This window comes from Chiloscyllium punctatum, chromosome 38, assembly GCF_047496795.1.
Source record: "Chiloscyllium punctatum isolate Juve2018m chromosome 38, sChiPun1.3, whole genome shotgun sequence".
Classification (NCBI taxonomy): Eukaryota; Metazoa; Chordata; class Chondrichthyes; order Orectolobiformes; family Hemiscylliidae; genus Chiloscyllium; species Chiloscyllium punctatum.
Window position 1 is genome coordinate 3858520 of NC_092776.1, and position 13280 is coordinate 3871799.

The 13280-nt window shown below is 42.1% G+C and overlaps 1 protein-coding gene across 3 annotated transcripts in view; it reads right to left on the reverse strand.

The window, feature by feature from the left end:
• Positions 1 to 13280, reverse strand: part of LOC140463298 (VPS10 domain-containing receptor SorCS1-like) — a 1204408-nt gene that overhangs the window by 38990 nt on the left and 1152138 nt on the right. For all 3 annotated transcript variants that reach the window (XM_072557066.1, XM_072557065.1, XM_072557064.1), the window contains exon 24: positions 9546 to 9645. In XM_072557066.1, coding sequence (XP_072413167.1) covers positions 9546 to 9645 — 100 coding nt within the window. The remainder of the gene's footprint in view (positions 1 to 9545; positions 9646 to 13280) is intronic.

Consider the following 13280-nt stretch of genomic DNA (forward strand, 5'->3'; position numbering starts at 1 on the left):
TCACATTAAAAGGGTGTAATCAATAGGAAAAAGAATATAATAAAACAAAGTGAGTACAAGGGCAATACCCATCTCTGAAATCCATACAAAGCTCTCTGATTCTTTTAACTTTCTTCTTGACATACCCTGCCATTGATTCCAAAGGACTGGCCACACCCAATGTTCTCTCTGATAGTATAGCCCTCTCACCTTGTGAGACCCACAGTTAGGAATGCCTTTCACCTCTGCCAACTTGCTGCCATCTGCATAAATTTGAATAATTTTCTATTATCTGTAAATTCAGAAATTGTGCTTTGACACCAACAGCTGGATATTTTCCCAAATTGACCTGCTTGAAGATACCCTTATACCCCTCTGGAGCAGGTGGGACTTAAACCTGGAGCTCCTAGCACATAGGTAAGAACACTACCACTGCATCACGAGAGCCCTCTGAGATGCTGGTCACTATATCCTGGAAGTTCCATTTCAGCTGTTGCTAGATTCCTTCTCAGAAAACTGCTCAAGATCAGGACGTGGTTGATTTTGCAAAGGCATGATAATTATTAATATATATTAGAGAATAGTAGAAAAATTATTTTAGAGTATTTCCAACATTGTATGCAATCTGAGTAAGTTACATCTGAAAATCATTCATTCCATCAATCCTTGATATAACAGTCATCATAAACATTGATGTCTGCTTAAAGTAACAAGTAAAACCAATGTTTTCCTTGCAAGAAATCGGGTTGAGTGGATCATGAGGATAAGTAAAATGTCCTTGTTTAATATATTGCTGCATTTGAGAGAGAAGGGAAGCCGTTAATTCAATTTTAATTTCGGGTAGTTTGAGTACCATCATTTTCAGATCAGGCCTGCAATGTTGAAATGTGCTCCTTTGACATTTCTGAGTTCAGAGGTGTTTAGTCAGCTGTATGGCTGAAGAGCTTAGTTAAGAACATCAGCTGTTTAGACACTTCAGTCACAACTCTCTAACTTTATTGTTGAGGACCCTTGCTCATTGGGAAGCCATGGTGGAGCTTAGGCAGACAGAGAGATGCAATTTTCAACAGCTGGTTAAATATTTGGAGGATCTTGCAGAATTTCCAATTCAATGTCTTCCTTTTGGTTCAGGGTCCAGGGAGTGAGCCTTTTTGACCTTGAATACCATAAAAAGACCAATATTGATTTGATAGGGTGTTCCCTAGCATTCACCCCTCCGTGTGAAAGGGAATGAAGCACATGTCATTGAGATGTCTCGGGACTGAACTGGATTTGATCTTTCCCGTCATTCCAAAGGCATTGGAGACCTCAGAAAATCTCTGACAGGAAGTTGCTTCCATCTTTTTCTATTCATTTAGCTTTGAGTAGACCATGTTTCATCATTAAATGATGACATGCCTGGTCGGTTAAGAAGACAAAACTATTCTCCTGACTATTACTTCTCTGCTTCCAATTTAATTTGAAGATATGTAGTTCCTGGAACATGTATCAGTGCTTTTGGAAAACTGAATCTTTTGTGCAATGCTTATTTTTAAATCTCAAAACCACTATCATTTCTGATTAAAAGGTTGGTTCAGACCTTGGTTTACCAGAAATTGTAATCTGATAGTTACACTGAAGTAAGGCATGCTGTTCTTTTGCATTGTATCTGTCCAATTGCTTTTTCTGTCCTGTAGTTGCTGATCTTCCCCACCTGTTTCTTTTGCTGTTTGTTTTGTGGATTGTGGAAAGGTGAACTTAGGTCTAAACTGCAGATGTTTGAGGCACTCAGTGATGAAATAACCCAAGGAATTATTTCCTACTGGTTTAGAAGAATTATTTTTCTCAACATTTTACATTTAGGACAGCTAAAGAGCAAGATTTCAGATTTTAACAATGACTTGACTTGTGGATAGTCAGAATACTAATTCAAATTCTGAATCGATCTGGCTACCCATACCGAAAACAAAACCACAAACGTTTCCTCTTGGCAGACTACCAATTCAAGGAAATGTTCATTTTTCCATCAATCACTGATGAAAATGCAATGATATTTAAAATGTATATCTCAATAACCGCCACCAGTGAAACAGTTTACAAGATCACAGCATGCATGAGGTAGGCTATTTCAAATCAGTTATCCAGGAAATAAATGATAAGTTACTCTGAATTAAAAAGCTGGTTTTAATAATGATCAATTGCAGTAAATCTAGTAGATGGGAAAATAACAGTTATTAAGATCATTTCTTGGTATTTATTTGTCATTTCAAAGTTTTATTGCCTCATTGTAGACACTTTAGAGCAGTTAAAACTGAAATGTTAAATAATTCAGAAATATTTCACTTCCTTAATTATAATGAGATTATAAATGAATCTATTAGAAGAAAGTGAGGACTGCAGATGCTGGAGATCAGAGCTGAAAATGTGTTGCTGGAAAAGCGCAGCAGGTCAGGCAGCATCCAAGGAACAGGAGAATCGACGTTTCGGGCATAAGCCCTTCCTGAAGAACTCAGGAACACATTTTCAGATATAAACAAATCTATAACACGATATATCACATACCAAATTGTGTACTTGCAGAAATCCTCCCCTCCTGTGCTCTCAGCTGCCTCAATGTGATTCAAGCGGTCGCTTGACAATGAGCAATATTTAAAGACTAAATCTTCTCATAACCAGTGAATTAGGTTCGGTTGAATTTTGTCACCTCTTACCTATGTGTCAGATTTTCTTAAGGGTAATAAACTAACTGATCCAAAAGTCTTCAGTTCCCCATTAAATTTGAAATTGTAGGAAAGAAATGGGTGAGTTAGTGATGGCTAAATGGGTTAGTCAGTCTCTGGTAACATAGAATATAGAAGGCCATTTATCCCATCGAGTCTACACCGACACTCTGAAGAGCATCCCATCCTGACCCATCCCTGCATTTCCCATGGCACCTAGCCTGCACATCCCTGGACTTAATGGATAACTTGGCATGGCCTATCCACCTAACCTGCACATCTTTGGACTTAATGGATAACTTGGCATGGCCAATCCACCTAACCTGCACATCTTTGGACTTGGGAGGAATCCCATGCAGATGCAGAGAGAATGTGCAGATCTCATACAGTCAGTCACCCAAGGCTGAGATCAAACCCAGTTCCTGGCACTGTGAGGCAGCTGTGCTCACCATGGAGGCACTGTGCCACACCTGTCTGGGTAACCTGGCTGGTATGGACAGAGTAGAGGTTGATCTGACTGTGTCTAATGATGTGACCGTCCCCATTTTCACTCTTCCCAAAATGAGCCAATCAACCCCATTTTGTTTTTTAGTTCCTTCTTCTAAATAGACACCAACAGCCAGGGAGAAGTGGCAAGAAGGGCAGGAGGTTAACATTGACCAGGATTCTGTCTGATAAAAGATGGGGAATGGGTCAACGATAGCCTTCATTAAACAGCAAACAGGGCCACAGCTTTTAGTGCCTGCACATAGGCAGCTAAGGATGGAGGTCAGGAGGCTATCATCTTAACTGTCTTGCTCCTCCAGAGACTGCAGAGTAACTCATCGGGAGAAGTAAGATCGAAATGCATGCAGAGGCGAAGAATTGGGCTATTTCCAAGACATTGCCCAATAATTTTTTGAGAAAAGTCTATTCATGTCCACTTGCTTTTAATACTGGGTTTGTGTTTTAATACTGGGAAAGAATACAACAAAGACAGAGCAGGGGAGAAAGTGCCATACAGGGAAGGAAATTAATTTCAACATTTCATTTCAATGGAATTGTTTTAGGTATTTACTTTTGAAATCCAGGGATAATGTTACAACAATAAAGTTGCTGCTAATTCATAAGAACATAGAACTGTGAGCAGGAGGAGGCCATTCAGCCCAACGACCCTGCTCTGCCATTTAATGTGATCATGGCTGATCTCACCATGGGATCAACTTCACTCTCCTGATCAATCTCTCCAACCCTTCACCTCATTACTAATAAAATTCTATGCATCTCTTCCTGAAATATACTCTATGTGCTGGCATCCACGGCACTCCGTGGGAGTGAATTCCACAGACTTACGACCCTTTGATAGAATTAATTTCTCCACACCTCTGTTTTAGATCTGCCGCTCCTTATCCTAAAACTGTGACCTCTCATTCTAGATTACCCCATATGAGGAAGCATCCACTATATTGTGACAATCCCCCTTGAGCATCTTATATCCCTCTCATTCTTCTAAGCTCCACCGACCATATGTCTAAACTTCATCGAGTATGTGTCTAAACCCCATCGAGTATGTGTCTAAACCCCATCGAGTATGTGTCTAAACCCCATCGAGTATGTGTCTAAACCCCATCGAGTATGTGTCTAAACCCCATCGAGTATGTGTCTAAACCCCATCGAGTATGTGCCTAAACTCCACCGAGTATGTGTCTAAACCCCATCGAGTATGTGTCTAAACCCCATCGAGTATGTGTCTAAACCCCATCGAGTATGTGTCTAAACTCCATCGAGTATGTGTCTAAACCCCATCGAGTATGTATCTAAACCCCATCGAGTATGTGTCTAAACTCCATCGAGTATGTGCCTAAACTCCATCGTGTATGTGTCTAAACCCCATCGAGTATGTATCTAAACCCCATCGAGTATGTGTCTAAACTCCATCGTGTATGTGCCTAAACTCCATCGTGTATGTGTCTGAACCCCATCGAGTATGTGCCTAAACTCCATCGAGTATGTGTCTAAATCCCACAGAGTATGTGTCTAAACCCCATCGAGTATGTGTCTAAACTCCATCGAGTATGTGTCTAAACCCCATCGAGTATGTGTCTAAACCCCATCGAGTATATGTCTAAACTCCATCGAGTATGTGTCTAAACCCCATCGAGTATGTGTCTAAACCCCATCGAGTATGTGTCTAAACCCCATCGAGTATGTGCCTAAACTCCATCGTGTATGTGTCTAAACCCCATCGAGTATGTGTCTAAACCCCATCGAGTATGTGTCTAAACTCCATCGAGTATGTGTCTAAACCCCATCGAGTATGTGTCTAAACCCCATCGAGTATGTGCCTAAACTCCATCGTGTATGTGTCTGAACCCCATCGAGTATGTGTCTAAACCCCATCGAGTATGTGTCTAAACTCCATCGAGTATGTGTCTAAACCCCATCGAGTATGTGTCTAAACCCCATCGAGTATGTGTCTAAAGTCCATCGAGTATGTGTCTAAACCCCATCGAGTATGTGTCTAAACTCCATCGAGTATGTGCCTAAACTCCATCGAGTATGTGTCTAAACCCCATCGAGTATGTGTCTAAACCCCATCGAGTATGTGTCTAAACTCCATCGAGTATGTGCCTAAACTCCATCGAGTATGTGTCTAAACCCCATCGAGTATGTGTCTAAACCCCATCGAGTATGTGTCTAAACTCCACCGAGTATGTGTCTAAACCCCATCGAGTATGTGTCTAATCTCCATCACGTATGTGTCTAAACTCCATCGAGTATGTATCTAAACCCCATCGAGTATGTGTCTAAACCCCATCGAGTATGTGTCTAAACTCCACCGAGTATGTGCCTAAACCCCATCAAGTATGTGTCTAATCTCCATCACGTATGTGTCTAATCTCCATCGAGTATGTGTCTGAACTCCATCGAGTATGTGTCTAAACCCCATCGAGTATGTGTCTAAACTCCATCGAGTATGTGTCTAATCTCCATCGAGTATGTGTCTAAACTCCACCAAGTATGTGCTTAAACCGCATCAATTATGTGTCTAATCTCCATCAAGTATGTGTCTAATCTCCATCGAGTATGTGTCTAAACTCCATCGAGTATTTGTCTAAACTCCATCGAGTATGTGTCTAAACCCCATCGAGTATGTGTCTAAACCCCATCGAGTATGTGTCTAAACTCCATCGAGTATTTGTCTAAACTCCATCGAGTATTTGTCTAAACTCCATCGAGTACGTGTCTAAACTCCATCGAGTATTTGTCTAAACTCCATCGAGTATGTGTCTAAACTCCACCGAGTATGTGCCTAAACTCCATCGTGTATGTGTCTGAACCCCATCGAGTATGTGTCTAAACTCCACCGAGTATGTGTCTAAACTCCATCGAGTATTTGTCTAAACTCCATCCAGTACGTGTCCAAACTCCATCGAGTATGTGTCTAAACTCCATCGAGTATGTGTCTAAACTCCACCGAGTATGTGCCTAAACCCCATCGAGTATGTGTCTAAACCCCATCGAGTATGTGTCTAAACCCCACCGAGTATGTGTCTAAACTCCATCGAGTATTTGTCTAAACTCCATCGAGTATGTGTCTAATCTCCTTCGAGTATGTGTCTAAACTCCATCGAGTATGTGTCTAATCTCCATCGAGTATGTGTCTAAACTCCATCGAGTATGTGTCTAATCTCCATCGAGTATGTGTCTAAACCCCACCGAGTATGTGTCTAATCTCCATCGAGTATGTGTCTAATCTCCATCGAGTATGTGTCTAATCTCCATCGAGTATGTGTCTAAACCCCATCGAGTATGTGTCTAATCTCCATCGAGTATGTGTCTAAACTCCACCGAGTATGTGTCTAAACTCCACCGAGTATGTGGCTCATCTCCATCGAGTATGTGCCTAAACCCCATCGAGTATGTGTCTAAACCCCACCGAGTATGTGTCTAATCTCCATCGAGTATGTGTCTAAACTCCATCGAGTATGTGTCTAAACTCCATCGAGTATGTGTCTAATCTCCATCGAGTATGTGTCTAAACCCCATCGAGTATGTGTCTAAACCCCACCGAGTATGTGTCTAATCTCCATCGAGTATGTGTCTAAACTCCATCGAGTATGTGTCTAATCTCCATCGAGTATGTGTCTAAACTCCATCGAGTATGTGTCTAATCTCCATCGAGTATGTGTCTAAACCCCACCGAGTATGTGTCTAATCTCCATCGAGTATGTGTCTAAACTCCATCGAATATGTGTCTAATCTCCATCGAGTATGTGTCTAAACCCCACCGAGTATGTGTCTAATCTCCATCGAGTATGTGTCTAATCTCCTTCGAGTATGTGTCTAAACTCCACCGAGTATGTGTCTAATCTCCATCGTGTATGTGCCTAAACCCCATCGAGTATGTGTCTAAACCCCACCGAGTATGTGTCTAATCTCCATCGAGTATGTGTCTAAACCCCACCGAGTATGTGTCTAATCTCCATCGAGTATGTGTCTAAACCCCATCGAGTATGTGTCTAATCTCCATCGAGTATGTGTCTAAACCCCACCGAGTATGTGTCTAATCTCCATCGAGTATGTGTCTAAACCCCATCGAGTATGTGTCTAAACCCCACCGAGTATGTGTCTAATCTCCATCGAGTATGTGTCTAAACTCCACCGAGTATGTGTCTAATCTCCATCATGTATGTGCCTAAACCCCATCGAGTATGTGTCTAAACCCCACCGAGTATGTGTCTAATCTCCATCGAGTATGTGTCTAAACTCCACCGAGTATGTGTCTAAACCCCATCGAGTATGTGTCTAAACCCCATCGAGTATGTGTCTAAACTCCATCGAGTATGTGTCTAATCTCCATCGAGTATGTGTCTAAACCCCATCGAGTATGTGTCTAAACCCCATCGAGTATGTGTCTAAACCCCACCGAGTATGTGTCTAATCTCCATCGAGTATGTGTCTAAACTCCACCGAGTATGTGTCTAATCTCCATCGTGTATGTGCCTAAACCCCATCGAGTATGTGTCTAAACCCCACCGAGTATGTGTCTAATCTCCATCGAGTATGTGTCTAAACCCCACCGAGTATGTGTCTAATCTCCATCGAGTATGTGTCTAAACCCCACCGAGTATGTGTCTAATCTCCATCGTGTATGTGTCTAAACTCCACCGAGTATGTGTCTAAACTCCATCGAGTATGTGTCTAAACTCCATCGAGTACGTGTCTAAACTCCATCGAGTATGTGTCTAAACTCCATCGAGTATGTGTCTAAACTCCATCGAGTATGTGTCTAAACTCCATCGAGTATGTGTCTAAACCCCATCGAGTATGTGTCTAAACCCCATCAAGTATGTGTCTAAACTCCATCGAGTATGTGTCTAAACTCCATCGAGTATGTTTCTAAACTCCATCGTGTATGTGTCTAAACCCCATCGAGTATGTGTCTAAACTCCATCGAGTATGTGTCTAAACTCCATCGAGTATGTGTCTAAACTCCATCGAGTATGTGTCTAATCTCCATCGAGTATGTGTCTAAACCCCATCGAGTATGTATCTAAACTCCATCGAGTATGTGTCTAATCTCCATCGAGTATGTGTCTAAACCCCATCGAGTATGTGTCTAAACTCCACCGAGTATGTGTCTAAACTCCATCGAGTATGTGTCTAAACTCCATCGAGTATGTGTCTAAACTGCTCAATCTCTCTTCATGAGACTATCTCCTCATCTCCGGGATCATTTGGAGTAGTGAGCGGTTAAAGTTGGCATTTGCCATCAATGTCAAATGGCCGCTGATTGTCATTGTCCATTGACTCCTGTAACATTCCCAAGATTTTTATTTTAAAAGAAATAATATTGACCTCATGCGCAAAAGGACTGTGTGATTCAGTGTGGAAGAGATCAGGCACAATGTAAATTATGTTGCCAATTGTTGATAAGCCTGTTTTAATTTCTTTTATTTAACATATTTTCTAGTTAAGTTGTGCAGAGATGTTATTGCACATTTCTGGAGCAGGTGGGGCTTGAACCTGAACCTCTTGGCCCAGGGGTAGAGGCACTACCACTGCACTACAAAAGGACGATAAGCCTGTTTTATATTGATGGCAAAGATTAATTTGTATTTCCCTGTCATTTAGGGTTACTGTGGTCCTAAAACTGTTCCTACTTGTCTTGTAGTTTAAGCTCCATTCTATCGAATTGGCGCTACGACTGATGCTTGAGTTGTTTCAGTATTGCACAGTGAGGTGAAAAGATGCACAATCAGCTGGCCTCCATCAAATCCAAAGAACAAAGGATTTTTGATGACTACTGATTGAACTACTCAAATGCAAAGAGATTGTTTTTCTCGGGTCCAAATGAAAGAGAACAGGTATCATCAAAATACAAACCATTTTCAGCAATATCCCAAATAGTGGAAAGATTGCTTCTATCCTCCATCCAGAATCTCAACCAAGGTCATAGGTCCCACAAGATAAAGGGGTGCAAGTTTAAAAGGCTGAGATGAGGAGGCATTTCTTCTGTCAGTGCCCAGAGTCTTTGGAACTCCTTGTCATCTTGAGCTGTGGGAGCAGAGTCCTTGCGTATATGTAAGGTTGAGAGAGGTAGACTCTTGATCAGTCAGGGAATCAAAGATTATGGGGGAAAATGCAACAAAGTGGATGAGAGGAACATCAGATCAGCCATGATCCAATTGAATGGTGTAGCAGTTGCGAGGGGCTGAATAGCCTATTCCTCCTATTTCGCATGGTAGCCCCTTTCTTTAAAAAAAAGGTATTTTGTTAAAAGTCCTGACTTCAGAGGCTACCTTTACCAATCTGTGATGAGCATTACATCAGTAACACGGCAGAAAAACTCTTGCTATTTGATGGTATTAATGACACACTTACCTAGAGTAAGGTGAGCAGTGGAGACAATGATCTGAACACCAGGCTTGAGCTCAAACTGAACCCGATTCTGATTCAGTGCATTAATCACCAGGTCTAAAATCTGAGGGAGAAGCAATAATGTCAGATCTCTCCATATTCATACTGGGGCATCAACTACACAGTTACCAAGAGACTAACCAAGTTAAGGAGGAGTATGTGAGGATTACCAAGTTAACAAAAGATCAGTGAAACAGGATTCTAAGGTTGTTCCTATTTGTACATAATTCATAATACACGGTACAATCATATTCTGTCAGGTTTTGACTGACTTGGCCTTTTTATCTCATCTTCACCTATCCAGGAGTCTGCCACTGGGACCCTTCAGTTATAAGAGATCACACCATCATCATTTCATAACTATCTGTACAGCCATAAAAAACACAGAAACTCCAAATCAGCAACTCAAAAAGGGATTGATGCTAAATGATTAACTATAGAACAGAAATCAGGAAGATATGACTTGTTACACTTGCTTCAGGACACTGTGATTTGCACTGATAGCAAATGATTCATTTTGCAGGATAGAATCAAGCAGAACTAAAAGAGGCTGTTTGAAAGAGTTATTCAATAAAAGTAGCTCTTCCCTGCTCCATTACTATTAACTTGGAAATATTTCCTGCTCAAGTTAAGCACAGTTAAGTTCGCAGGTAACAGGACGGCTGGAAAATGGGAAGCCTTCAGAAATGAGATAACAAGAATCCAGAGTGAAAGGAAAGGCTGGTCAGTATAGGGAATGCTGGATGACTAAAGAAATTAAGGTTTTGATTAAGAAAAAGAAGGAAGCATATGTCAGGTATAGACAGGATAGATCGAGTGAATCCTGAGAAGAGTATAAAGGCAGTAGGAGTATACCTGAAAGAGAAATCAGGAGGGAACAAAGGGGACATGAGATAGCTTTGGCAAATAGAGTTAAGGAGAATCCAAAGGGTTTTTACAAATACATTAAGGACAAAAGGGTAACTAAGGAGCAAATAGGGCCCCTCAAAGATCAGCAAGGCAGCCTTTATGTGGAGCCACAGGAGGTGGGGGTGATACTAAACAAGTATTTTGCATCAGTGTATACTGTGGAAGGGGACATGGAAGATACAGAATGTAGTGAAATAGATGGTGACATCTTGTAATATGTCCACATTTCAGAGGAGGAAGTGCTGGATGTCTTGAAATGCATACAAGTGGATAAAACCCCAGGACCTGATCAGGTGTACCCTAGAACTCTGCAGGAGGCTAGGGAAGTGATTGCTGAGCTCTTACTGAGATATTTGTATCATTGATAGTCACAGGTGAGGTGCCGAAAGACTGGAGGTTGGCAAACGTGGTGCCACTGTTTAAGAAGGGCTGTAAGGACAAGCCAGAGAACTATAGACCGGTGAGCCTGACCTCGGTGGTGGGCAAGTTGTTGGAGGGAATCCTGAGGTACAGGATGTACATGTATTTGGAAAGGCAAGGACTGATTCGGGATAGTCAACATGGCTTTGTGCGTGGGAAATCATGTCTCACAAACTTGATTGAGTTTTTGAAGAAGTAACAAAGAGGATTGATGAGGGCAGAGTGGTGGAAGTGATCGATATGGTCGTCAGTAAGGAATTTGACAAGGTTCCCCATGGGAGACTGGATTGCAAGGTTAGATCTCATGGAAAACAGGAAGAACTAGCCATTTGGATACAGAACTGGCTCAAAGGTAGAAGACAAAGAATGGTGGAGGAGGGTTGTTTTTCAGACTGGAGGCCTGTGACCAGTGGAGTGCCACAAGGATCGATGCTGGGTCCTCTACTTTTTGTCATTTACTTAAACAATTTGGATGTGAGCATAAGAGGTACAGTTAGTAAGTTTGCAGATGACACCAAAATTGGAGGTGTAGTGGACAGCGAAGAAGATTACCTCAGATTACAACAGGATCTTGATCAGATGGGCAAATGGGCTGAGGAGTGGCAGATGGAGTTTAATTTAAAAAAATGTGAGGTGCTGCATTTTGGGAAAGCAAATCTTAGCAGGACTTATACACTTAATAGTAAGATCCTAGGGAGTGTTGCTGAACAAAGAGACCTTGGAGTGCAGGTTCATAGTTCCTTGAAAGTGGAGTTGCAGGTAGATAGGATAGTGAAGAATGCATTCAGTATTCTTTCCTTTATTGGTCAGAGTATTGAGTACAGGAGTTGGGAGGTCATGTTGCGGCTGTACAGAACATTGGTTTGGCCACTGTTGGAATATTGCGTGCAATTCTGGTCTCCTTCCTATCGGAAAGATGTTGTGAGACTTGAAACGGTTCAGAACAGATTTACAAGGATGTTGCCAGGGTTGGAGGATTTGAGCTATGGGGAGAGGCTGAACAGGCTGGGGCTGTTTTCCCTGGAGTTTCGGAGGCTGAGGGGTGACCTTATAGAGGTTTATAAAATCATGAAGGGCATGGAAAGGATAAATAGACAAAGATTTTTCCTGGGTTCGGAGGGGTCCAGAACTAGAGGGCATAGGTTTAGGGTGAGAGGGGAAAGATACAAGAGACCTAAGGGGCAACTTTTTCCACGCAGAGGGTGGTACGTGTATGGAATGAGCTGCCAGAGTAAGTGGTGGAGGCTGGTACAATTGCAACATTTAAAAGACATCAGAATGGGTGTGTGAATAGGAAGGGTTTGGAGGGATATGGGCCAAGTGCTGGCAAATGGGACTACATTAGGTTAGGATATCTGGTCAGCATGGACGAGTTGGACCGAAGGGTCTGTTTTCATGCTGTACATCTCTATGACTCTATATGTTGTAATTGTCCCAATCTCCACCACTCCATTCCATGCCCACAGAGGGTGGTGTAGCTCATTCCATACATGCACCACCCTTTAGGTGAAAAAATTGCCCCTTAGATCCCTTATATATCTTTCCCCTCTCACCCTAAACCTATGCCCTCTCGTTCTGGACTCCTCAACCCTCGGGAAAAGACTTTGTCTATTTATTCTATCAATGCCCCTCATGATTTTGTAAACCTCTATAAGGTCACCCCTCAGCCTCCGACGCTCCAGGGAAAACAGCCCCAGCCTGTTCAGCCTCTCCCTGTAGCTCAAATCCTCCAACCCTGGCAACATCCTTGTAAATCTTTTCTGAACCCTTTCAAGTTTCACAACGTCCTTCTGATAGGAGGGAGACCAGAATTGCACGTAATATTCCAACAGTGGCCGAACTAATGTCCTGTACTGACGCAACATGACCTCCCAACCCCTGTACTCAATGTTCTGTCCAATAATCTTCTTCACTATCCTCTCTATCTTCGACTCTACATTCAAGGAGCTATGGACCTGCACTCCAAGGTCTCTTTATTCAGCAACACACCATTGGACCTTACCATTCAGTGTGTAGGTCCTGCTAAGATTTGATTTCCCAAAATGTAGCACTTCACATTTATCTGAATTAAACTCCATCTGCCACTTCTCAGGCCATTGGCCCATCACTTGCCTTCAATTTGCACCACATGCAAAATCCTGTCAGCAGTGAAAAGAAACCCAAAGAACTCCAGATGCTGGAAGTCAGAAACAAAATCGGAATTTGCTGGAAAAACTCAGCAGGTCTGGCAGGAGCTGTGGAGAGTAAGTAGAATTAACATTTTGGTCAAGTAACCCTTCTTCAGAACTGGCTATAGCTCAGGAAAGATTGGCTTTTATGCTGAAGATGGAGCGGAGAGAAGAGGGAAGAGAAAACAATTAGGTGGAGATG